At 39.9% G+C, this 26,749-nt stretch overlaps 9 protein-coding genes across 9 annotated transcripts; 3 read left to right on the top strand and 6 right to left on the bottom strand.

The window, feature by feature from the left end:
- Positions 1–446: 446 nt before the first annotated feature.
- RIF1 (DNA-binding protein RIF1) lies at positions 447–5,573 on the top strand (the record flags this gene model as incomplete). The annotated part of the gene is made up of 1 exon (XM_071050206.1): positions 447–5,573. The coding sequence occupies one exon, from the start codon at positions 447–449 to the stop codon at positions 5,571–5,573; it is 5,127 nt and encodes a 1,708-aa protein (XP_070908798.1).
- Positions 5,574–5,850: 277 nt separating this feature from the next.
- On the bottom strand, positions 5,851–10,026 carry HAP1 (Hap1p; the record flags this gene model as incomplete). Its single annotated transcript, XM_071050205.1, has 1 exon — positions 5,851–10,026. One exon carries the CDS (start codon positions 10,024–10,026, stop codon positions 5,851–5,853), a length of 4,176 nt encoding a protein of 1,391 aa, XP_070908797.1.
- A 1,010-nt stretch (positions 10,027–11,036) lies between these two features.
- On the bottom strand, positions 11,037–12,782 carry CQD2 (Cqd2p; the record flags this gene model as incomplete). The annotated part of the gene is made up of 1 exon (XM_071050204.1): positions 11,037–12,782. The coding sequence occupies one exon, from the start codon at positions 12,780–12,782 to the stop codon at positions 11,037–11,039; it is 1,746 nt and encodes a 581-aa protein (XP_070908796.1).
- Positions 12,783–13,300: 518 nt separating this feature from the next.
- Positions 13,301–13,927, bottom strand: SYM1 (ethanol metabolism protein; the record flags this gene model as incomplete). The annotated part of the gene is made up of 1 exon (XM_071050203.1): positions 13,301–13,927. One exon carries the CDS (start codon positions 13,925–13,927, stop codon positions 13,301–13,303), a length of 627 nt encoding a protein of 208 aa, XP_070908795.1.
- Positions 13,928–14,680: 753 nt separating this feature from the next.
- YEF3 (translation elongation factor EF-3) lies at positions 14,681–17,818 on the bottom strand (the record flags this gene model as incomplete). The annotated part of the gene is made up of 1 exon (XM_071050202.1): positions 14,681–17,818. One exon carries the CDS (start codon positions 17,816–17,818, stop codon positions 14,681–14,683), a length of 3,138 nt encoding a protein of 1,045 aa, XP_070908794.1.
- Positions 17,819–18,428: 610 nt separating this feature from the next.
- On the bottom strand, positions 18,429–20,222 carry RCK2 (serine/threonine protein kinase RCK2; the record flags this gene model as incomplete). The annotated part of the gene is made up of 1 exon (XM_071050201.1): positions 18,429–20,222. One exon carries the CDS (start codon positions 20,220–20,222, stop codon positions 18,429–18,431), a length of 1,794 nt encoding a protein of 597 aa, XP_070908793.1.
- Positions 20,223–21,020: 798 nt separating this feature from the next.
- On the top strand, positions 21,021–22,058 carry CTO1 (Cto1p; the record flags this gene model as incomplete). Its single annotated transcript, XM_071050200.1, has 1 exon — positions 21,021–22,058. The coding sequence occupies one exon, from the start codon at positions 21,021–21,023 to the stop codon at positions 22,056–22,058; it is 1,038 nt and encodes a 345-aa protein (XP_070908792.1).
- Positions 22,059–22,232: 174 nt separating this feature from the next.
- On the top strand, positions 22,233–25,316 carry POL5 (DNA-directed DNA polymerase; the record flags this gene model as incomplete). The annotated part of the gene is made up of 1 exon (XM_071050199.1): positions 22,233–25,316. The coding sequence occupies one exon, from the start codon at positions 22,233–22,235 to the stop codon at positions 25,314–25,316; it is 3,084 nt and encodes a 1,027-aa protein (XP_070908791.1).
- Positions 25,317–25,416: 100 nt separating this feature from the next.
- On the bottom strand, positions 25,417–26,685 carry HAT2 (Hat2p; the record flags this gene model as incomplete). Its single annotated transcript, XM_071050198.1, has 1 exon — positions 25,417–26,685. One exon carries the CDS (start codon positions 26,683–26,685, stop codon positions 25,417–25,419), a length of 1,269 nt encoding a protein of 422 aa, XP_070908790.1.
- Positions 26,686–26,749: the final 64 nt, after the last annotated feature.

Here is a 26,749-nt window from a genome sequence, read left to right as displayed (position 1 = left end):
TATATACAGCAATTACAATATACGTTTTAGCAGTTATCTTAGCCCTCTATTAAGTAATATATCACGTGATTTATATATCAGGTAATTAAAAATTTTTTTGGCGTACGCGATATGGTCTCGGCCTAACAATGGCGGGTTTCGCGATGGACTGGGTTCAAGTCAGGGAATTCATATTTAACGGGTACGTATCTAAATAGAGCAACTGGCAGTGGTATCAACCAATAGAAGCTTAAAGATAAGTTGAATACGACTTGGGTACCTTTGAAATTTACGCAGCGGTTGTTTTTTTTTCTATCAAGAAGGTCTCTAGCTGCATTAGTAACATATTTGGGAAAAACGGTGCAAACTGAAAGATATTCGAGGGACGGACAAGAGGTAGAAGTTTTCGCTATTATTATTAAATTGGAGTAGTTAAAACGTAGCAAGTTTTTTTTTTTTTGAAAAAAATGGTGTTAGGGAAAGATAGGAAAGGTAAGTCGCGTGCCCTTGATCTGCTAGACAAGCATTTGAATGAGAAAAACAAGAGTAGATCTCCAACTATGAGCAATCGGAACAGTGAGTTGGAGAACTTGTTACGGAAAGATCGGATTGTGAGCAGTCCCGATACCACAATGGAGTCTAGAGGCGGTGATTCGTTACTGGAGGATATGACGTTATCTCCCACCCCGAAGAGGAAGGCAGTCACTAGTACAGCGGAAGCGCTAGTTAAGAGGAGGAGAGTGTTTTCGGTTAATGAGCTGGCATCCCAACCATCAGAGCCGGATTATTCTGCCCCTCTTGCGGACCTACGGCCAAAATTAACTCACTCCCAATCGGAAACGACAACGGAATCTCCATCATCTAAATCAGTGGCCTTCTCTGACCATGTGGGTGATGACTCTGAAATCCGTAGTACAAATTCTTCTCCAAGACATTCACCTATTTCGAAACCTAGGAAGTCAATTTTGAGAAATACTCCAAAAACTATTGTGAAGAGTGAATGCAACGATAATGGCAATTCTTTACATTTATCATCTCCAAGTATGGACAACGAGGCTCTTTCGTTAACTCGAGATCCAAATATCGGTCCAGATGACATAAAATTCTGGGTCAGTGGAGAGATTCATAGCTTAATGAATCCACAAAGTGTACAGGAATTTACCAAACTATTTAATGGTGCAATTAAAATTCTATCCTTGAGCTCAAATGAAGAATATGCCGAAAAGAAGTTTGAAGTTTATGCCTCACTGAATAATATACTCTCGAATGGTGCATTGAAAAATACTGGAGATGTAAACGAAAGAAAGATACTATGTGTTACCGAGCACTTCCCACAAATTACTGATATCTGTATTAAACATTTAGAAGAAGAACAGGTTTTGTTAATTAAAAACGATAGCAAGAAAGATCCGTTTAGTATACGGCTTTACGTCCAAATAATGAAGTTTTTTACCAATTTATTGAGTAGTTATAAAATAATAAGGTACTTGGTGACAAAAGAGGATCAAGCAGAAAAATGTAAAAGAATTTTTAAACAGTCGATCGATGTCCTGCAACATAAAAACTCTAATAAAGTGATGATAAATACTCAACTAAACTTTTTAAGAGAAGAAAAATTTAGCACACAACTTCTAGACGATACCGCAATAGATACTATCATATCTGCATTATCAAATATTAAGGAAATACCTAGTACAAACGTGATATGTGAGAAACTAATGATACTAAAACAATTTCTAGTGAAATATCCCAAAAAAATGGTAGCTCAAATCCCATCGTGGCTACCACAGGATGTTATCTGCAGAATCCTTTTCTCAAGTGACCAATTCTCCACTAAAATTGGATTTGCTGCTATCTCCGTTTTATTAGAACTTTTGAAGAGATGTATAGATCACCCTGCAGCCCATGAGAAAGTTTTCCAATGTCTACAAGTGGAAAAGGCTAAAGATATTCTACCACAAATTTATCATAAGTCCTTTTTCTCTTCAAGCATAAACGAACACCCTGGAATTGACGATGTAACAGTGAGTTACTTGTTGAGATCCCATATTTTGAATATAATTCTAGAAAAGAAAGAATACAAGCTAGCAATGGACTTGTGGCTAGCGCTGATGGGACTATTATTTAATAATAAGAAAAGGATCACATTTTTACTAACCGATGAGGGCAAAAAATGGATCGATTTGAATATCGAATGTCTGAAAGAGGACTCTCCTAAAAGCAGATTGTTGTCGTTAAAGGTATGGCGCATAATGATATTTTGTATTAGCAATAATCATAAATATCTAGAAAGCCACGAATTAATCGAATTGGTATCTTTCTTGATCAAACCCATAAAGACGGTGTTGCATGATGTAGACCAAGAGAGCACTTTCACAGGTATTAATTATTTGATGAATGATTATGTATTTTCAACTTGCGGCATTACTCATCAACAAGGAAACTATCAATCTGTCTCCTATCTTTTGACACACCTTTGGAAACCTATAGTAGATCTAATCCTCGAAATGAAGCATTCAAATTCGAAGAGGCATGAACTAATATCTCAGTGGGTCCAATTACTTCTTGCTGCACTAGGGCGTCAATCGGATGATGAATCTTACCGCGGCTTGCACCCAATAAAAGTGATTGCATCGGAAGGTATACAAGTACAAGACATTGCTGTCATCCCTCCACAGGTGTTTGCAACTGTTACTGATGAACTTTATAATATAATTCTTCCAATTGTGATTCAGGACCACGAAATTGACTACAGTATAGCGCATCTTTTGATTATACGGTACATTGAGAAGTTATCAGCTTCTGATAAGACAACAAAAGCTCTATACAAATCGATATCTCTTTTATCGGCACTATATCAATCCAATTCTGCTGATCAGAATGTCTTGAACCTAATAATTCCGGATATTGTCACCCTCGCTATCACATTCAAAAATGTCATTTTCTCAGCAGACCCATTGGATTTTCGAAATTTTATACTTTCATTTGATCCATTCATTTCTCAAATAAATGAAGGACTAGTCTCTGTCGTTAAAATTCTTTTCGAACAAATAAGCAAAGAGAATATATCGGGTGTTTATTTATTAGAGGGTATTTTATCGTTGCAGGATACAAGCTGTGACCTTTCTGCTATAAATTGGGTTGGATCAAAACTTCTCGCTGAAACAGTTCATGAGTATGACTTTTTGATGTACTCCAGAATTGTAGCAAAAATCGGGGAACCAGAAACCATTTCCAATTTTTTTGATCTGGCTGAAAAATTAGAGTTTAATGTAGATCTGGAGGACCTCCTACAAATTAATGTTTGGAACTCTGCTGGACTAGTCTCTTTTCTGGAATTATATATAGCCAAATTCAAGATTGATATATTGGACTTATTACACTTATTAAAAAAATCCGGGAAAATATCAGACCTTGCTGTTTTTGATTACTTTTTTGAACTTGTCCCCGAACAGCAAAAATTAAATGTCTTAAAAGACTTAATAATAGAGTATCCAAATCTAATTTCGGCACCTTCACTAAAAAACAGCAACTTTTTGCTAAGGCTTGTTTTATCGTTGGATCATCTTAAGAAATTATTACCGTATCTCAGATATCTTTCAAACGAAGTCAGACTTGAAATTCTTGATCGCATGATCCGTTTCGATATGTTGGAAAGCATACTATATTACAAAGATGATCTATTTAAAGACTATCTACTAAAGAACGATGGATCATCCTTAGATAGTCAAAGAGAATCTCTACAAATTAATCTAATCTCCTATATTCTAGATAAAAAATGCCTCGAATTGTTGTTATTTGTCAAGGATCTTCCTCTATTAGAAACTACTAATGAATATCTATACCGTCGGATAGAAAAGTCTATGGTTGAAGAAATGCTATTTATCCCCCCAGATGTACTTCTAACTATCGATGACAATAATCTAGCTAAAATCAACTTCACTGACATGATAAGAATATTCCTAGAAACTAAACCAGCTAATGAATCCTTGGAACTTATTAAACTTCTAATCCATAGGGAAAAAGTAACTATGATAACTAGATGTAAGAACGAAATTTTTGATTACTTTGTAGGCTTAAACAATACTGATGATATGAAAACACAACAGAATGCTATCAAGTTATTTTCAGATATGATTTCTATGGTTTTCTCTAATAGAAAGAAAGTGGACATTGGTTTTTTCTCCCAGTTTGTTGCTCGTTTACCAAACATCGCATCAAAGTATTTATATGATTTAAGTCTAGGCTTCACTCAGCATCAACAATTTAGAGCTGGTAAATTTAGGAACAGTAACAGTTTTTCGGACTTGAAAAACCACTTGATGAAATGGTCTGTTCCAATAATGGACCAATTAGGGCTTTTACCTCTAGAATCCGAATATATAATAAAAAAGGAAGAAGAGCAAACAATTATTACTCCACCAGATAATGAAATAGAAAACGAAATTAAATATACAGACACCGAAAAAGGTTCTGAAAATGATGTTATTCGAATAACAACGTCGACACAACAGATTATAACCCAGAAAACTCTAAATCCACCTCATATTTTTGAAGGTAATGCAGAGAATGGACAACACTCAGATCTCGAAAATGGAGATAATAACACTGACCAGACAGAGGTGGATCAGATGAGGAAGAACTCTTGTGTTGACCAAGATGTTAAGGATAATTCAGGAGATGTTGTTAATAATAACGAAATTCAAAAATTAGAGATGACGAAGATAGCAGAAAATAATGAAAACTTAGAACAAAAACAACGCAAAGACATTAGTATGGATGCCCCTGGACCCCACTCACCAAACAAAATTGGTCTTCCAGATCCAAACGATACTGTTATTGAGAATCACAATACACTTAGATCCAAAATCCCAAAGTCTAATGGCCCTGATTTCGAATACAATAATGTTGAAGATCCGTTAATAGCCGTTAAGATTCCAATCTTTAAAGGCTCTTCAAAGAAACGTAGCTATCCAGGACCGGCAGCCCAGTCTGATTTTGATGAAAAAATTGCAAGCGGTGATTTGAACTCAAAACCTAATGTTACTCTTCATAAAATACCTATATATAATATGGGGTCAAGAAGAAAGATCGAACCTAACACATCAAACAATGAGGACTTCACTACTGAGAAACCATTATCTTTAGCTGAGGAGAAAGTTGTTTCGGAATCACCTAACACTCAAAATTCGAAATTAAAAATCCCGATTTTTAACTCATCACTTTTCTCTGGTAACGGCAGTCAGCAAATGATATTACAAAAAAGTAATCATCCGAATAATTTGAAGAGTTTTAAGCAACAAGGTATTAAAGAAGATGCTGATGTCGCTACTGGAAGCGAATTGTTACGGAACGAAGAAGATGATTATTTACTAAATGAGAATGACGATAGCATTACTATAGAAGATATACAGGGAATCAAGAAGCACTTTCCCTCTCGTAAGGCAAGAAAGCTAATTTCAAGATTACGGAATATCAATTCTAATGATATATCTACCTTCTCTGCTGAAGAGACAAGGAATGTAAGAATTGAATTACTAGATTTCTTAATGAAATTAGAATATCACACGATTAACGACCACTCTAGTAGTTGAAAGTGCGTTACAATCTTGATAGAATTTCTGCTTCCTTTATACAGGTGGTCGCTATTTTCTAATATATATTACACCTATATTAAATATAACCTATATTTAATATAGCATATTTATAAATAGAAATAAATAGCCATATTTTTCAAAATTTTAAATTACGCAATAAGTAAAGCTACCCAGTAGCTAAATCGATTAAACACAAAACTATATAAAATATACCATATATATAACTTGTGCCAGTATAAAGTTTGGTATCAAAGATCAAAAATTATTCATACATTCATTCCCAGATGGAACCAATATCCATCTTAGATGCATCCATAAAACCATCAATCGCAAAGTTATCAATTGGAAGAAAGTCAGTAGAGGGCATTTCCATAGGGAAGAGCTCATTATTGACACCTCCGTTAGGTGTTTGATTGCCTGATGAATTAGTGTTAGTATCTGCAAAAGTACTGAGGTTTAGAATGGAGTCATCTCTAACTGAAATGCTCCCCATTGCTTCTGCCAAACTGGTAGGATTTATCAACAGACCATTGAAGTTAGAATTCTGTATAATGAACTCTTCGAAATCAGGCGATTCCATGGAAGAGGATGTCGTAGTATTCGGTGTCAAATGACTTCCTTGCTCCGACTCAGGTGTAGAGCCCCATGCAATATTATTTTTAGACATTGACAATGGAGGAAGTGGTATTTGGTCACTTTGCAAGCCATCATTATTTAAAAGACCTGAAAATGCGGGAAGATCTGACATTTTATTAAATACAGGAACAGGTGTCGTTGCTCCAGGGTTTAAAGGTGAGGACCTTTCTGGTAGAGATTGTGGATTTGGAGTTCCGTTCAACATAGATATTGGCACTGGTGACCTCGGAGGTTGAGGATAGATAGGTGGAAGTTGCTGAGAATTTTGCTTACTTTGATTTCCAGCTGGAGAAAGTGGTGAAGGTACCAAATTATTTTTGGTTTGGTAATTCTCAGGTTGTGGGAACTTAGGGTCTCCTTCATTTCTAGAAGAAATTCTCATATGACTGCTTGAATAGGTGATAGGTTGATAAGGCCTAATTGGGGGTAATTGTGGGGTCAGCCTCTCACCGCTCGTGATATTACCTGTTAATAAATTACTCATTGAACCAAGAGAGGGCAGACTGGCAGATCCAGGTCTACTAGATATGAACCCTAAAGAATCTTGATAAACAGGACATTTATTGATTTCACTTGTATCACCAGAAAGCAGAGCAGACATATTTGATATCTTGGGGTGCTTCCAGTTAGATAACATAAGCTTTCCAAAACCATGTTTTTTCCCAGAGCTCTTGCCAATTGAACCAGAAGGAGCAGTTAATAACGAGATGAAGAAACTAGTAGATTTCATCATTCTTATCGAATATGTGTATTTTTGTGACAAACTTTCAGTTAACTGTCTAAATAATATCATACGTGACATTAATTTTTCAGCTAAATTATCAGAACTATCTAAACTAATATCTTCTAGTAGATCATCATGTTTTAGTTGTTCCTTTTCCTTCTTCATATTACTATCGTCATTACCTTCATCTTCAACGCTACTGCTATTGGAGCTACTCGAAGTACTGGTACCGAATATTGTCTGGTTTTCTCTCATACCTGTTAATGGGCCGCACTTAACTCTTAATATTAGACAAACAATAAATTGAAGGGCTCTATGCCCGATATCCAAGCTGTGAAAGCATAGGACTACATTCATATATTGGAAAAGAGGTTTCTGATGTGATACACTACTGAAGAATATCATACAATTTCTATATCCATCAAGCGCAAAATTTAGAGCTTGTTGAGCGTAACCCTTGGCTAAAATAGTAGTGGTAGGATCCTCCGACCCGAGTGGTTCATAATGTGTAAACAAGATATAATTTAGCAAGTAGATCAACATTCTGAGTGTCATATGTTTCGAGAAGAAGAGAGCTCTAGAAGTTGCCTCGTGTGGTAAATCTAGTTTTTTATCCATCTCTGACCCTTGTTTATCTGTACCATTTTCGAAAGACTGTGGCTCACCTGGAGCACCTCTACTTTCCTGTAAAATTTCGTCTAGCTTTGGTAGGTCATATATATCATCAAATTTCTGTAGACCGATGGGAACCTCAGAGCCTGAAAGCAGCCCATTATTTATCAAGGAAGTAATAACATCGTTAATACCTTTTTCTCCACAGGTTAGTTGTTTCAAGTTTGATATAAGTGCATCCAGTTCAAGTTTTCGAACGTTCTTAGCCACAGAAATATTTAAAGTATGGTTCAATACTGCCACAATACAAAGATCAATTTGGTAGAATAATGTAAAGTTTTTGATCACAATAAGTTCTTTAATGTCCTTAACATAATCTATTTTAGAAGCAGATGGTAATTTCGTATCACTGATGTCATTCAAGTTTCTGAGAAGTCTAGGTGAACCTAGAAGTAACGATTGTTGCACATCGAGACTAACAATATAATACCACACTTTTCTCCAAGTGTGTTTAGCCCTTTCCGTAGAGGCTTGGGTATCTTTATTTGTTTGAGTAGAAGAAGCAGTATGGGTTTTAGCATGGCCGGCCGTGTTCTTAGCGTTATCAGTGGTCAAATTCGAACTAACGACATTCAGTTGTGGAAAATTATCTGGGTCTCTATGGAGACCACAGCTGAAGGCCATCATCATTATACTTGACAATAATATCTGATGTGATTCGTTATCGAAGTTTCCAGACTTTCCAGCGGCAACACCAGCATTTGCACAATTCATGAGATAAAACTTGAAAAATATGGCAAATTGAATAGTTGCAATATTGACATTTGTATTTGATATACTAGATATTTCATCAAATCTTATCAGCTGATTCTTCACCAGATCTAACGCTGCTGCATCAACTTCATACTTGTATAGTTGAAGTTCGTCCTTTAGCCTTAAATTCGATGCTAAACTATTAGGATCTTCGTCTTGTTTTTCGGATATTATCCTAGAATTTAGTTGGGCTAACAAAGGATTTTGGATATCGATTTTACAAACATTCATTGGCAATGATAACCAAACCAATCTCATAATAATTACTAAAATACCCAGATTACAATAATCACTTGGCTTTTTTAGGTTCATCGAAGATAATGGTTCCAATTCTGCTTCTGGATCTGAAGAAATAATAGAATTAGATATCAATAGATGGAGATCGAATATCTGATTTATGTGGTTTTTAAAATTTAGTTCATCCAGAATAGGGATGACTGGATAGAAGTGTTTGAAAAACTTATCTATGTAGAGCATAATGATTCTTTTTGGAGGCAGCATCTTGCATAATCGAGTTATTACCTCTTCCTTTGACAGTTTTTTAGCTTTATTATAATTATGATCATATTTTGGTGTTGATGATTTTGAATGGTCAACAGGACATTTTGGTACATTATTTTGGCCAGAGTTATCTGGTTTACTCATCGCTTGCATTCCAGTATGATTTACAGGACATACACCTCCTGGTTTCATTGTACTCATTTCAGAATGATTTACTGGACACATACCCTGCTGTTTTGTTTCTGTAATATTTGAATGGTTTACGGGACATTTATTCTGGGCTCTATCGGTTATGGAGGTCATACTATTTGGTACAGGGCTATCTTTAGCTGCTGTTGCTTGAGTCAGAGCAGAATGGTCAACTGGACACCCCCTAAGTCCATTAGAGTTGCCTGCGCTTGATTCAAGATGTAATGTAGAGGGTTTAGAAGTAGGTGGTGGCATTGGTGCTTGATTGAACTGTTGTTTAACATCAATACTTTTGAATTTTGAGTGATCCACAGGACATTTGGAGACCTTTTTTGCTTTCTTCTTTCTTTTCCCTGATGACCCGTTAGTATAATACTCTAATAGTTTCTCTCTCATGGTAAAGATGTGAGTCCACAACAATTTCAAGTAAGGATCACCCTTCATAATAGCAAGCCAATGTGTTGCCCCTAGATGGATCGTTCCGTTCGTCTTGATGTGGAGCAGGTCAAACTGCCTTGTTAAATCCAGTTCATCATAGTCGTGAGCCTTATTAACATTTTCTGATTCAATTTCATTAATTATCACCATGTTATCCTCGGTCTTAACAATAGGACTATTAGTTAGTTTTATAGGCGTCTCCTGGATGGAATTTATAAGTCCCACAGGGGAATTTGCTGCTGTAGCGCTCAAAGGTCCCGAGGATGGGTTGTGCATGTATCGTGCCAGTTTCTCTTCTAGTATCTTGCATCTTTCCTTCAAGTTCTTAAGCTCATTATCCTTCGTAATCTCACGCTTAGCGTCCTGAGCCCAATTCTGTTCCATATAATGGCACAAATGTGCTACACCAGTCTTCGTACATTGGTTACAGTGAGGTCTCGTCTTATCACACTTAACCTTCCTCTTCCTACAAATAGTACAGCTAAGAGGAATTCTGTTCCTCTTCTTCTTAGCACCTTGAGAGATATTGGAATTCATCCTATTTCAATTTTTTCTTTGTTTTTTCTTGGATTAATCTCAAAACTTTCTTAAGCTTATGGGTTTTACTTCTTTTAATCAAAAATAAAAAGTTTTATTAGAAATGATAAGTACCTGTTATAAATAGTTAGAAAAAAATTTTTTTTTTTTGGTTTGTTTTTATCAAAGGGAAAAAAGAATTTCTTTGGTATTATTATAACTATCTTATGACTGCAAGGTATTTTTTTTTTTTTTTTGTGGGTGTACTTTGTAAGAACAATGGGGACAGAAAGAAAAAACTCAACAGCCTGATCACCAAGAACAATGGGAAACTTTCTTCTTTACTTTCTTCTATCCCAAAAACAAAACTTATAAATGATGGGTTCTTCCGGTTTCTTTTATCAAGATTTATAATAAGAACAAGAGCCCATTGTTTCAGTTTTTATTCTGGTCTTGCACTAGTACACTTATACCCTTCTCCCACTATGATATCCCAAATATTCCAAATTAAAAATTGTAATTATTATTGCTTCCCATTGTTCGTTTTTTTTATTCTTTCTTTTTTTTCGCAGGTCTCGAGAAGAACAATGCGACTGCGCCGTCTTGTGTGTACAAAACCAAACCTCAGAGAAACAACCGTAGAGAACTGACCTCTTTTCTTTTGTTCCTAACAATACTCCGTACCCGCACGCTGGCCCCTCACTTTATTTATCGTATCTCAGAGATTGCCGAAGGGGAGTATACGAAGTTCCCTTACGGCATCGTACAATTTATTCGCCCCTACATGGGTTTCTTAGCAGGATGGTTCAGGGTCCTTCTTAATTAAACGATCGAGATCTAAACGAGGGGCAAAAGCATAGAAGAATATCAATTTCCTCGAATAAAAAAAGAAAGAATGAAAGAAAAAGCGCACTACGGGGTTTCTATTGGGGGACCAACCAAATCCTTATACTAAACCATTCAGAACCACATTAATAAACAAAAAGTATAACAACACTAACAGATAACGGTTAAGAAAATAATTACAAGTACTATTTGATGAGATCGCGGGCGCGGAGTAAAGAGTCGTAGACGTTAACTCGTATATAAGCTGTAGAGATGTATTTGTACCAAGCGGTGACGTATTTTGAGATGGCCGCGAAGTAAGATTTTGAGGCCCAAAGATTCATTGCGGTTTCTAGATCTTCGTTGAGGACCAGCTTGCAGCAGTATGTAGTCAGGATTAGAAAGCCTCTTGCTGGGCCCAACGGGTTTTGGAGGGACTCATCCAGGAACCTGGTAAGGTCGTTAGTCTTCAGCAGTAACAACACGATTCTCGGTATGTGTGCGAGGATCTGCATCAAGCGCTTGAAGGCTATGTTTCCCTCAAAAGACTCAACATCGTTGGTTTGTCCTTGTGGGTGTGGCTCAGCATTGAACATGCGTTGTCTCATTACCTGTATTTCTTCGCTGTCTCGGACACTGTTGATGTCATAGTTAAGGGCTTTCTCGACGGACCTGCCCGTTATTGCTGCTGCAAAGAGCGGGAACTCCTCGTCCGTGATGCCGGCCAGCTCATAACTCCATTTCCTCATACTTGTTTGGTCCCGATCTAGAACACTAAGCCATAGCTTGGCATAATTCCTTCTTGTTTCCAGTTCTGGGTATCTATACAGACCATGGTCATAGAGAACTATTTCGTAATTCTTGTAGCCATTCTCTTTGGTTGGCTCTTGAGCTTTAATCGCTATGTTTCCCATGTGTGGATCACAATGAATACCAGCGCCATCTGTAAAAATCATACTATTGAATATATGTGCCAGAGATTCAGATACTTCATTTCTCTTAATGTGGTGCTTATCAAGAAAATCAGGATCATCTAGTCTTGCTCCACCAACATATTCCATAATTAACACTCTGTGTCTATGATCAATTACCCTGGGAATCCTGATGCTTGTAGTCTGCTTCAACTTTTTATTGCCATAAAAGAAGTCGGTGGTCAACAAAGCATTCTGGGCTTCCTTATTAAAGTTTATCTCATCGTAAATCGAGCTATGTAGCTCATCTGCTAACCACAATAAGGAATATTGAGGGAAAATTTTGTCCAGCACATCAAAAACAAACTGAGTCAGCTTCACATCTACAGATACATGCTCATATAGTTGTGGGTGTTGGAATTTCACGGCTACTACCTCTTTGGTACCATTACGAAGCTTTGCCCTGTGAACTTGTGCTAATGAAGCAACTCCTATAGGATCGTTTTCTATCCATTCAAAATAGGATGCCAAGTCCTCTCCACCCATCTCCGCAGTAAACATTTCATCGATTTCTTCTAAAGAGGACTCAGGACAGTGATCCTGCAAAGGAACCATCGTTTGAGTCCATTCCGGGGGCAATATATAAGTCATAGCCCCGATATGTTGTCCTAACTTGATGAACACACCTCCGTTCTTCTCCAGTGCTCTCAGAGTTATCTTCGCAGCTGTCAAGTGACACTTACTTAAATTCTCATCTCTGACATGTTCATTCTCGATGCTGTCGTTAAGATATAGTACCCTCTTGTAATGGTATACACACCTACCAAGGGCCTGTGTCACCACACCGAATCTCTTCAAAGTGTAGTAACTATGTCTAACACTCTTATGGAAGTCCTCATTCGTTGCATACAAGATGCCCGCACCTACTGTCCCTACTCCTACTATCTTAACCCACCTTTTGTCATAAAACCGTGCCCTCTTACCTCCCTGGACAACATTCTGCGGCCTGGTAAGGTTCCTTATTAACGTTGGAAGACTCATCCTCCTAAATTTTGGCTATCCTTAACGTCTACTAGATTAGCAACAGAGCTTAATTTTATATGTAGTATGTTTATATAGACTAGTTATTGTAACGAACTCAATGTGCCCCTCATAACCAATATTTGACATCCCCCAGTTGACACCTTTTAGTAATTGGCATTGGGTTCCTTGCCTGTTTGTCATTCCATAGAGCCTGGAATGCGAAAATATAGGCCCGGACACAGAAACTCCCGTAGCAAGAGATTATAAATTAGAGTAATATAAGAATTTATTGTGATATTGCGATTAGCCAGCCAATCTATGAAAGAATAAAGTATATAAATATATAATAGGAAGCTATAACAACATGGCTCATAGCCTTTGTCTCCCTGTAGTTGTATCATAAACCAGATATAAAAGTAATTCCATAGTGAACCATAACAGAAACTCTCACACACCCCGTGTAATATATGTTATACAAATGCATTTGTTCTTGGTTCAATTATAGCTCGTCCTTGTAATAATAACGGAGTATATATTTACTGAACGGTAGGTGGGTATTGCACAGCTAGTTTGTGCTGAGAGTCCATTTGTGAGTTTGTGTAGCTTAAGAAGGTGTTCCAGAAAATAGCCACTACATTTGCAGCCAATAGCCTGTGCTGGACAGGCACTAGTGAGAAATTGATAAGTTGGAACATAGGCCACACACACCAATTGGTGAGCAAGGTGTCCCACCATTGTAGCTGTATTTTCTCCTTGGCAGCACCGAGTCCCTTACCTTCAAGGAGAGACATGCAGCCGAAATAGAATGGGAGACCTAAGGGAGCAAACCCTAACTGGTCTACCCCTACTTTCAGTACCATATTAGCCCAATCGTTTGGTTTTCTGCCTTTGATCCGTACTTTACTGTTTAGAACTCTGTACCACTTGTCTCCGATGAAGGAGAAGATCATTGAACCGTAGACCACAGCCCGCACGGTCCTAGGTATATCATAAGAAGGTTTAGCCTCAATATCCTGTACGGATGGAGGCAGCTGAGGGCTGTTCGGGAAGAACAGCTGAGCTGAGACATCACCAATACCGAAAAGAGAACCGGTCATTATAGCATTCGTCAACTTTGGACGCACCTTCAACTGATGTTCATACAACCTAAATAGCCTCGACATGTTTTCTTGTACACAAAAGCTTTCAAATAGCGTCTTTTGATAAGTTTTTTGTTATATGTATTCAATATATTTGAAAAATTAGAGCTTATTCGAAATAAAAGAAGTAAATTAAAAAACTAACCTTTTTTTGAGAATGGGAAATGCAATGGTTCGTGATGAGTACTTATAGTAAATACTTTCTTTGAAGAATATACTTTAATTGAGCTATTTGTCGGATCAACAATATCTTGCAAGTTGCCCTTTAATTATTAATTAATTAATTTTTCAGTCCCTCGAGAAGCCTGTAGAAGGCAACCCCGAGAAATACGTCATTTTATAGATTTTTTTCAAAGGAAGCCGTAAGGGTGTGAGAACTATGGCAACTATATAAGTTCTGGATTCACATTAGTATATCGGTCGTTATATATTCATTAATGAGTAACCAATATATTACAGATCAGACATTGATATTGTAGAGAGTTTCTTTCTTTTTAAAAAAATTTATCTATATTTTATTAACAATAGTACAACAGATGAAACATATAGATACCTAAATATAATAAAATAAATTTGGAAAAATGTATAATAAAGAAGTAATATCTCTTTATGAGATAAAAATATAATAAATTAAGAAATAATAATTAAACATCATGAACCGATTGAGTTTTTATTGGGCCTGAAAAAAAAAAAAAGGTGAGAAAAATGTAAAAATGAATAAAAAATAAAAATAAAAATGAAAACTTTTTATCTTCTTTTAAAATCTATCATTTAAGCTTAGAAGCCTTCGTCATCGGAAGAGACGTAAGCGTCACCCAATTCCTTCTTCTTCTTCATTCTCTCCTTCTTCTTCTTTCTCAATTCAGCGGAAGACAACTTCTTCTTCTTCTTACCACCGGCAATCTTGTTACCCATAGCGTCGAACTTGTCCTCTTCGTCGTCCTTCTTTTCGATTCTTGGACCAGCACCTTGACCGGTGACCCAGTTGTGACCAGATGGAGTCATCTTACCATCCTTGACGGCCCAGACTTCTTCAGTCAAGTTCTTGGTGAACTCAGCAGAGTGAGTAATGATGATAACACCACCCTCGAAAGCCTTCAAAGCCTTGGACAAAGCACCCAAAGAGTCTCTGTCCAAATAGTTGGTAGGTTCATCCAAGACGATCAAGTGAGGTCTTTGCCATGAACAAGCAGCCAAGACCAACTTGACCTTTTGACCACCAGACAAACCTCTGATTCTGGAGTGAGAAACCAATTCGGCTTCTAGACCCAACATAGCACAGTGCTCTTCGATTTCCTTTCTGGTCAATGGACGGAATTGACCGGAAGCCAAAGCTTCCTTCATATCAACTTCAGCAACCATCTTGGAGTGAGATTCGACCAATTCACCTCTTGGCAACCAAGCGTTGTCAACAGACATCATTGGAACCCATCTCTCAGACTTCATACCGATGTTTTCACCCAACAAGAAAGAACATTCGTACTCGTAGGTGTTCTTGAACTTTCTTCTGGCGTGGATACCTTGGATTCTTCTTGGGGTACCTTCGATCTTGAAGATCTTGTTCATAGCTTCAGCATCGTTTTCGTTGATTTGTCTGTTAGCTCTGTCCATGGTTTCTCTATCTTCACCAGTTTGGAATCTCCATTGGATATATTCAGATGGAGTCTTGTCCAAGTGGGCTTCGATATGGGCAAAAGCGTGTTGCTTAATGTAGGCAATTCTACAGTTCTCGTGAGTGTAGACTTCACCTTCAGTTGGTAGCAATTCACCGGTCAAGACGTTAATCAAAGTAGACTTACCAGCACCGTTTGGACCAATGACAGCAATTCTGGAAGACAAGGAACATTGGAAAGAAACGTCTTCGATTTGTGGCTTAGTGGTACCTGGGTATTGGAAGGTCATGTTAGAGACCTTGACGATAGCCTTTTGCTTGGTCTTAACACCTTCTAGGTAACCTGGTTCTGGGAATCTGAATTCCAAGTCAGAGGCACCCAATTCGTAGTAAGATTGAGCAGTTGGGCACTTCTTGACGAACTCGGACAAGTTACCCTTGTACTTTCTCAACTTCAAACCTTCGTAGTGGATAATGTATTGACAGACATTGTCCAAGAAACCGGAGTCGTGAGAAACAATGACGGAGGTAATACCACAAGTGTTCAAGTAGTTAACCAACCAAGCGACGTTAACGGTATCCAAATGGTTAGTTGGTTCATCCAACAACAAGATATCAGCGTTCTTCAAGACGGCTCTGGCCAAAGCCAACTTCATCTTCCAACCACCAGATAGGGAGGAGATTGGCATGTTGATCATTTCGTTGGTGAAACCGAACTCTAGCAACTTGTTGGTGATTTCTTCCTTGGTACCGACCTCGGAGGAGACGACGTAGTCAACGACAGAGGTTTCAGCGTGAGTACCGTCAATGTCGTGTTCGACGTAGACAGTCATACATTCTTCTTGGGTTGGGAAACCGTCGACTTGACCGTTAGCGATAGCTCTCATCAAAGTGGACTTACCAGCACCGTTTGGACCACATAGACCGTATCTTCTACCTCTCTTCAATCTCAATTGAGTCTTGTTCAACAAGATCTTAGCACCGTAAGCCAAGGAGAATTCACAGTTACATAGATCCTCACCTTCGTCTTCTTCGTCGTCGAAGTTTGGACCGACTGGGATGTTGTCGACAGCTCTCTTTCTGAAGTCATCCAAGATGTCCTTGGCGGTTCTTTCATGCAAGAAAACGGTCATGTATGGGGTGATGTGAGTGAACCAAGCTTGTTGGTCAATGACTCTTTCGTCGATCAAGTTACCGGCCATAGCAGCAATGTATTCGACGACAATCTTGAATCTTGGAGCGACCTTTTGGTCCTTCAACAATTCGTTGATAACACCCAAGGTGGTTTCGACGTCACCAGCGTGAGAGACTTCTGGCAATTCATCGTTGTCACCGACGTTACCGACTCTTCTCAAGGTCTTCAAACCTCTCAAAGTGACTTCTCTGGCTTCTGGGTCAGCGATGGTAGCAAAGTTGTTCTTCAAACCTGGCAATAGCTTACCCAAGAAAGGAGCAACGACTTGTGGGTCTTCGACCAACTTACACATGTTGTCGATAATGACAGCAGCCTTACGCTTGATGGAAGTTTCTCTTTCAGCCAAACCTCTGGACAACAATGGGACCATGATGGACAAAGTAGCTGGAGTAACTTCGGCGACGAAAGTGGTGGCACCCAACAAGTGGACGGTTTCTGGGACTTGCTTTGGGTCAGCGATACAGGAGATCAACTGAGGAATGAAACGTTCAATATCCTTGTTGTCAACGGTTTCGGTGGCCTTGGTCATGGTAGCAGTAGCAGCATCCTTGACTTCCTTCTTGGTATCCCACATAGTCTCGGACAAGACTGGGATCAACTCAGGCATTCTCAAAGCGACTTGCTCCTTGGCAGCGTCAACAAGAGCAGAGATGGCAGCCAAAACGGCAACCTTCTCTTGCCACTTGCTGGTGGTCTCCAAAGAGTGGGTCAAGTGAGGCAACAAAGCCTTGATAGCAACTGGAGAGATGGCCTTGACAATGGCAATCAAGGTCTTGGAAGCAACAGTTTGGATGTCCTTGTCCTTCTCACCAGCCTTGGCACAGATAGCTGGAACCAACTGGACAACGAATGGCTCAACAGATGGAGACAAGTTGGACTCGTTGGAAATGTGAGCAACAGCTTCCAAGAAGTTGGCAGCAGTCTTCTTGTCAGAGACAGCCTTAGTCAACTCCTCGAAGAACTTCTCAGGAATGTCATGCTCAATAATGTTACCATTCAAGAATGAAGCAACCTCTTGAGCAGCTTCAACTCTGTTGTCTGGAGTGGCAACAGATAGATTCTTGAACAGCTCTTCTAGAACCTTAAGAGATTGATCAGAGTCAGTCATTTTAATGGTCTTATTTTAGTTGTAGTTCTTGAAATCTCCAAAAACCAAAAACAATAAAAAACAAGAAGAGATAATTAAATAATAAAATAATAAAAAAAATATTTCAAACATTTCAAAGATGTTCCCATCACCTTTAAATACTAATTGGGATTTGAATGAAAAAAAATAATTAAAGCAATGAGCTTTGAAAAAAAATTTTTCATTGACCATGTTGGTTTTTGCATCAACTTCCCACAGACCACCCGCACAACGCACCGTTGTTTTTTTTTCAAATTCGCCCAAACTGAAAAAAAAAATTCAAAAAAAATTTTTTTCATCACAAAAAAACAAATTCGCTTAGAACATGCCGCACAACGAACCCAAAAAAAAAAAGAAACGGCCCTGAAAAAAAAATTTTTTTTCTTGCGATGAGCTTTCGTTAACAGTGATACTTCTTTCTTTTTTTAGTTTCTTTCTTTTTTACGTATTACGTGACAACTCTGGTTTATCATTATACTTAATAAGTTTATTATGTTCTATTATGTATTGCTTTTTTTTCTTGCTTTTTGATATTGGTATTTTTTAATTTGATATTAAACTTATTTATATATACTTTTATTTTCTTTTTTTTTTAGACCTGTTGTTTTAGTGGTGACTGTTGTGGTTCTTCTTTACGTCTCTTTAGGATAGTTGAGGTGTTTAGTTGTAGTTTGAACATCTTTTCGTCTAGGTTCTCGTAGAGGTCGTCCTCAGGTAGAGTGCCGAGGTCGTGTTTAGCGCCTCCTGGTGTTCTCTTATCGACTTCGTCTCTCTGGACAGCGTTACTGATGTCGAAGGCGTCGCGCATGGCCACTGCTGCTGGGGAGTATAGCAAGGAAGGGTCGCGTTCGAAAGCGTTCTTGCGGCGTCTGCGTTTCATTATCTTCTTCTTCTCCTCGAGTTCTCTCTCTTCTTGTAGCTTCTTCTTGCGTCTGTTGGCGAACGTGTCGAAGGTGTTGAGCCAGGGGTCGCTGAGGAACTCGTCGATGTCGTACCGTTTCTCGGGGTCGACCTCTAGCAGCTTGCGCACGGCGTGTTTGGCGCCGTCGCTGATCTCGTCCCACCAAGGCTCTAAGAACGTATACTCACCGCGGCTGATCTTCTCCGTGAGCACGTCGATCTTCTCGTCGTAGAACGGTGGGAACCCGCATAGCATGGTGTACAGGACACAGCCAAGCCCCCACATGTCGACCTTCATCGAGTACCGCTCGTCCTTCACCACCTCGGGTGCAGTGTACCCGATGGTACCGCAGGGGGTCTTTGTGTTGGTCTGGTATATCTGCTTCGAAAGACCGAAATCTGCGAGCTTCACTATACCGATACCCCCGCCACCGATGGTGGGTATGAACACACCTTCATCTGCCTTTGTAGCTGGGTCGTCGCTCTTGCGGAACTTCCTGGACTTGGAAGGAATGTACTCGATGCTCTTGAACAACAGGTTCTCCGGTTTGATGTCTCTATGAACTATACCCATCGTGTGCAGATGGCGCACAGCAAGGGCGACCTGCTTTATCACATGTCTGGTCAGGTCCTCGCTGAAATATGTGAGTCTCACGATCTCGTTGAAGATCTCACCACCGTCTAGCAGCTCTTGTATAATGTAGTAGTACCTCTTTGTCTCCTGAAAGTCAACGAACCCGACGATGTAGGGGCTGCCGGAGGAGGCAGACTTGTGTATCCTGACCTCTTTCAATACCTGCTCTCTAGAGGACATCCTACTGTCTTTGTCCTTGTTGTGTCTCTTGTTCTTGGCCTCCTGTTCTTTGGTTGAGATGTCGAGGTCGTGCTTGTTGATCACTTTGACCGCCACCTGCTTGAAGTTTCTAGCTAAGAACGCATTCTCGCTGCTGCGGTCAGGTATACCCGCAAAGACCTTTGAGAAAGCGCCTTCCCCGATCTTCTCGATCAGCGTATACCCTTTCAACTCGACCTGCTCAGCAAACCGAAGCGGCTTATTAGTGTACTCCTTCTCCAGCTCCACGTATTCGTCCTCGTCCTCCTCGTAATCCTCCTCGACGTCATACTCCTGGTTATTACAGCCATCCACTTCTTCTTGGCCCTCGAACGAGTCTGACGATATATTCAGCTCAGACGCCGTGTCTGGCTTATACTCAAGATCAGAGAGCTGCGTCGCAGTCCGCGCACTCATGTCCATGTTCATGTCCAGCCCCATAGTACCGAGCTCCTTGGGCGTAGAGCCCAGGTCCATGTTCAAATCATCCATAGAGGGCGGCACCGGCGTGTCCGCCACCGCCGTCAGCTCCTTCGCCAGCGACCCCATCAGATCACCACCAACATGCGGGGTCCACTCCTCATCACGTAATCTCCTAACTTCTACTCCATCTTCCATCTTCTTCTTTGAAAATAAAGCTTTGATCCTTTGCATTATTTGATTCCGGCTTACTTCTCCCCTTGTTAGACTTTGTGAATTCAGGATTATTTATATCTCAATGTAAAAAAAAAAATTTTTTTTTCTAGGTAGATTAATTAATTAATTTAAATTTTTTTTTTTTCTGGTCCTTAGAAGGAAAAAGGAAAGACTCAGTGTGATGTATTGTATATTGATCTATTAACAGTTATATTATTGCTATATGGCTATATTGCTATATTGCTATATTGCTATATTGCTATATTGCTAGTGAATTTGGCATTACATTTAGGCGAATTACATCATAGGTCTAGGTCTAGGTCTAGACCTGGTGTAGTATGTAGTGTAGTGTAGTATGTACTGTAGTATGTACTGTAGTATGTACTGTAGTATGTAGTGTAGTATGAGTAGAATGCTGTATAGTGGCTGTAGGGCATTGTAGAGTAGAATGTAGTAGTGTACTGTAGAGCAGAGCAGTGTAGGGCATTGTACAATACAATACAATAGCACTACGTCATGAAAGAAAAAAAAATTTTTTTTTCGCTGGACGAAAATTCGCCTTATAAAAAGGGCCCGAAGTTTTCTTTTCTTACTATCCCCCTTCCCTTTAAAAGAGAGACCAAAGCATTTTCTTTTAATCAAAAAGGGTTTTTTTTAAATTAATAAATTCCTTTTTTATAAATTAGCTCTTCCAAAAGAGTAATCAAAGAAATAGATCAACTTGCACCGGTTTGAGTCGGCTATTAATACATTTACTGATAGTCGATATAGAAGGAGTCGCAACATTATATAGAGTAATTTGTAAAAAAACAAAATATGAGGCACGTAATCGTATCTGACTTCGACGAGACGATCACCAGGAGGGACACCATCTCCGTCCTCGCCCGGATCCCGTACGCCGTCAAGCGGGGCCTCCCGCCGTGGGAGCACTTCGCCGATGCCTACTACGCCAACTGGCGCCAGGCCCACGCTGAGAACCAGGACCTCCGCCGCCTGCCGCTTCTGGCACGTGTTACCGCTACCAGTGCCACTGCCTGTGGCACTGCCTGTGCGACAGGCAGTGCCGCTGTCGCTCCCGCTCCCGCTGGCATCACGCGGGAGAACTTCCCTGTGCTGTTCAGGGAGGAGATCGAGTACCAGCGCAACAGCCGCGCGATCGAGCTGGCCAGCACCGTCGAGATGGCGAAACAAGGGGTGTTCCGCGGAGTGAGCCACCGGGATGTCCGCGGCTACGTAGAGAACCTCAAAAGCAAAAGCCCAAGCAAAAGCGGGAGCGCCGATGCGGAGAAGGACGCGGAGGAGGGGGAAGGAGAAGAACAAGGGGTCGAGGTGCGGGACGGGGTGTTCGCGGTGATAGGAGGGGCTGTGCCCCGCGAGCGGTGCTACGTGCTCTCTGTGAACTGGTCGCGGGAGTTCATCCACGCCTTCGTGGACGTCCCGCCGCAGAACATCTACTGCAACCGGCTCCTCTCGGAGGACGGCACGTACACCGGCGAGTTCGAGAACGAGGTGCTCTGCGGGTCCGACAAGATCGCCAAGCTGCATGAGATCTTGGATAAGGAGACTTCTGGCAGTGACGCTGGCGCAGACAACACCGTGTGGTACGTCGGCGACAGCGAGACCGACCTGCTGCCGATCCTCTACCCGGGCGTCAACGGCGTGCTCCTCATAGACCCCGCCGCAGACAGCGAGAAGTTCGAGAAGCTCGCCGCCATGCTGGGCCTCGACCACGCCGCCACGGCGGCAGCCCTCCAGGCCGCGCCGTGGACCCGCTGCCTCGAGAAGGACCCCCGCCACGGCCTGTACCTCGCGTTGTCATGGCACGCCATCAACGATCTAATTAAAACTTACTAAGTATTACTAATAAAAATCCTTATCTAAAAACCGTATTAGGCTTACTTTACTCTAAATTACTCTTACCTCTCTTTGTTACCCGGCTTGGAAAATTTTTTGCTCATGTCATCGACTATAGAAACGGCTGATATTCCCCCCATTGTGTTATAATTGTATATTGCATTCCTCCATTGTATGTCGTATCCTCCCTCCATTGTAGGTAACAAGCAATACTATAACATGATTAATAGGGACCATTTCTATAAGCTGGCCTCTGACTTGCCCGAGGAACGGCTGCAAGCTGCTCTCGCTGTTATTAATGAGCTCTCAGAGCTGCCGGAGGACGGTGCTTCTGAATGGCAGTACACCATAAACAGACTCGTTAGAGGTCTCGGTTCTAGTAGGAACAGTGCGAGACTCGGGTTCTCCCTTTGTCTCAGCGAAGCTGTAAACCTCGCTATGTCTATGGACAATGCACCAATGGGACTCGATGACATGCATAACTACCTCGAACTGTTGAACTCTAACCTTGAAAATGACTCGAAGAAGAAAAAGGGTAAAGAGGAAAGAGGTATACTGTTCGGGAAACTGTTCGGTCTGCAGGCCTTGCTCAGTGATCCGCTCTTCACAAAGGCTTTCCTCCACAATGACAAGATCACCCATTTCTTTTCCACTTTCGTTGAGGAACTGATCTCTCTCAGCTCGACAAAGAACTGGATTAGAGAACCAGCATTGTTCACTCTGTACCAGACCGTTGAGCGGCTCATCGCTCACTTCACCAACGAGGATATCTCCAACCTGTTCCAGGTTCTCGACAATCATAAATTGACATTGACCAATGAGGGTCTAGCATTGTACCTGCTGGTCATTCACCAATCTCATAAGTTGAAAACTGCAGATGCAAGTAAGATACAGTTGAAGAACCCAGGCTGGAAGCTGAACGATCCGCTGGCGAAGGGGAACATGCCTTTGCTCTCGAGGGTCCTGCTAGATAACGAACACATCGAAGACACAGAGGACCAGGACAACAAAGGGAAATCGAAGGGTACTACTTGGAGCCCCAGGCTTCACTTCGTCTGGAACATTTTACTCAAGCTCTTAGTGCAAACAAAGACCATTGAAGAAGAAGAAGAAAAGAATAAGAACAGTAAGCACGTCTCCAAAAAGAGGAAGAAGGATAATGGCGTCATTAATTATGTGCAGTTCCATGAGTTCTGGCAAATGGTAGTAGATGAGACCTATTTCAACGATAAAGCCTCTAGTGAGAGAAAGTACTTGGGCTTCTTGATCTTTGAGACCACTTTTCCTCTCTTGGAAACTTCTGATATGGTGACTGACTCATTAAGCCAAAATTTCGTCAGATCCCTAATTAACCAGTGCAGCGACAAGAAGAGACATCTGAATAAAATTGCTCTACAAGTTGTCGAAGTCATCATACATTCATGCGAACAAAACTCTATGAGGATTGTCCCAACTTTCAATGCTTTAGCATTCGGTAAAAACGGGTCGACTAATTTTGATAGGTTATCTAAGACAAAGCTTTTGGATAGACTTACCGCTATCAAAACCATGACAGATGACGTTCTTGTTAACATGTTCAACTTATTGAGCTCTTCAATTGACAGTAACACGGATGATAAGGCATCTATCCAGTTTGTATTGGATAACATGCTACATTTAGTTCGTAACCACAAACAGACTATCGACGTAGTTCTTGTGAAGGATCAATTGCTGGATAAACTCGTTGAATATTCATTCTTCGCAAACGATAATGAAGTTTTACACGAACTTTCTAAAGAAAGGCTGTTCTCGATTCTCTCTGAATTGAACAATAACTCCCAATTAGGAACTGAAGTATCCCCTCAATATATTGTTGTATTGAAAATACAAGAAGGCTTAAAATCCGGAAAGAAACTTGTTTCTGAATTAGATGAAGAGTTAGCTAATGTTGAGAAGAAGTCCTTGGAGATTCTAAAGGAAATTGGTTCCTCGAAAGAAAAATCGTATTTGGCCGGACTTGGGTCTCTTTTTGCTACTTGTCTCTTACAATTATATACCGGTGACAGTGAATCTGTCGGAACATTGGGTGAATTACAGGATATTTATGATAAGGTAAATCAGGAATCCGAAAAGCAACTCTCGTCGGTCACAGAAATTTTACTCTCTTTACTTGCTCAAAAGAAAGCTCTACTCAAAAAGGCAAGTATTGCAGTTTGGGAACAGATGGTACCATACGTTACGCAAGAAGAATTAAATTTATTACTAGATATTTTACTGGCTAGAGAGAACAAAGAAGGGTTCGCGCATCTATTTGAAGGTGTAGATGAATACGAAGTTGATGACGAGGAAGACGAGTTAGCTGAAAGTAAAGAGGACGAAGATGATGAAGATGAAGATGAAGATGAAGATGACGATAGTTCTGATGAATCCAATGAAAGTGGCGAAGATAATGTAGCCGTTGCTAAGATTGACAAAGAAACGACCAGTGCATTGGCTAAAGCTTTGGATCTACCGGAAGACATTATAAAGGATAATGGTGAAGTTGATGTTGATAGGTTAGAAGAACCTTCTGAAGATGAATCAATGGATGACGAATCAATGGATGACGAATCAATGGATGACGAGCAAATGATGGAATTAGATGACCAGTTATCTGAAATTTTTAAGCGTAGAAAAGATGCATTATCACAAATTCCAACTGGTAATAAGAGAAAAAATGAAGTTAAAGAATCCAGAGAAAACGTTATTGCTTTCAAGCACAGAGTTGTCGATCTTTTGGGCATTTATATTAAATACGTTGAAAAATTAGTATTGCAAGACTCAAACGATGGAGATATTGTTAGTGAAAAGGTCGGATATCTGTTAACATTTCCAATACCGATAATTAAGTGTATTAGACAAACATTAGACCGGGCATTAGCTGACAAATTATCGAAGCTACTAAAAGGTAAAGTTTTTAAGATTCGTATCAATAAATTGAGCTTAGATACTGTCACTATTTTGGAAGATTTCCAAAGAATTCATCAAGATTTCCTTTTCGCAAAATCTGGCCAATATTCAAACATATACTACAATTTGTGTTCTAGTACATCATTATTCTTTAGCAAGGTGCTGATTGAAAATGCCGACTATAAACAAGGTATGTTTGAAAATCTGGTCGATACCTATTCCTCTACTATCAAGGAATGGCTGAAGGAATCAAAGTTTCCTCACACTATATTTCTTGATTTTGTTAACTGGTTGGCTGCTAAAAAGCAAGCTAATAAGGCTATCGAGTAAGTTTACTCTAAATCTCTTAACTTCGAAGTAATATGATTATGTGAGAGTACTATTACAATTATATATCAACTACGTAATAATATATGCATTTAGTAAGGAGTTATGAGAGTATACTTAGATCTACGTTTGGTGCACCGCCAATTCTTGGAATGTTACTTGAACATTTCCAGACCTGGACAATGTTTTCCTCCTCTGTACTTGCAGTCAGCCAAGGTATGTTTGGATTGATTGAGATATCATTTATCGCACTTCTATGACCAGCATGGATCATTAGAATTTCTGGTGCTCCATCTTCCAATTCATCCTGTTGCTGTTCAGCACCAATTTCTTCAATGTCCCAGACAATTACCCGTCTATCTGCACCAGCACTTACTATAATTCCATCATTACTTGGGTCAAACTCAAGACTTGTAACTGCATCTTCATGTCCGGTCATTGCATATAATGGTTGGGCAGTATTTCTCATGTCGTAGAGGTACACTAAATTTTCAGTTCCTGCTGCAGCAAACAAATTACGAGCAAATGGACTAAATGCCAAAGTGTTGTACGCCTGTTTACTAGTTACTGAGATGGTCTCTTTTTGAGATCTTTGGTCGAACAGCTTCATAGTTGAATCTTCTGCCACGGTACCGAAAATGTTACTGTCAAACATATGCCATTTTACGTCGTTCACTATATCATTATGCGCTGCTTCAATAGTGAAAAGGGGTTTGATATCTTTCTCAAACCTAGAGATATCCCATATAGCAACATTGGAATCATCTGAACCACTTAGGAGTTTATTTTCTTCCAGAGGATTAAAGGATAAACCATAACCGTTCTCAGTATGATAACTTAAAGTAGATAGAAGACCTTCTTCACTATCTTTAGACCTATCGTAAATAAACATTTTACCACTGCCATTGATGGTAGCAATGATGTTGTCGTCTGCTGGCATGTATCTTGCTCTAGTTATTTCCTCCTCATGTGGGAATTTCTTGATAATTTTAACATTTGCAATTGGGAATTCGCCGTCGTCAGCTTCACTAGAGTTTTCCTTTGTAGCTTGAACAATCTCATCAGGTAGATCTACTGCTCCAACCTTTAAGTAGTTCTGTTCCTCTCCCGATGTATGTGTACCTATTATCATCTGCTGTCTATTTCTGGATGAGACTAAGTTATGCTGAGGTAGCCATTCTAGCGTTAGAGAAGGCCAAGTCATCCTTGTTTCACTGACAAAATCATACATCGCAGGAACATTGCTTTTCCATAACTCATACTCCTCGTCAATGCTCATTGGTTGCTGATTCTGCTGCTCTGCAGCTGCTGCAACTTCAGCCATCTTCTGTAGGGCCTCCGGGCCCAAACTACTCAAATTACTCAAGTCCATAGCTTCTTACTTAGACTCCTTAATCGTCTTTGTGTCGTTGATACAAGTCAATACTTATGTATTA

The sequence above is a fragment of the Nakaseomyces bracarensis genome (assembly GCF_045282275.1).
Source record: "Nakaseomyces bracarensis strain CBM3 chromosome Unknown Scaff1_0, whole genome shotgun sequence".
Taxonomy (NCBI): domain Eukaryota; kingdom Fungi; phylum Ascomycota; class Saccharomycetes; order Saccharomycetales; family Saccharomycetaceae; genus Nakaseomyces; species Nakaseomyces bracarensis.
The sequence above is the reverse complement of the archived record's forward strand: the minus strand, read 5'-3'. Positions and strand labels throughout refer to the sequence as shown.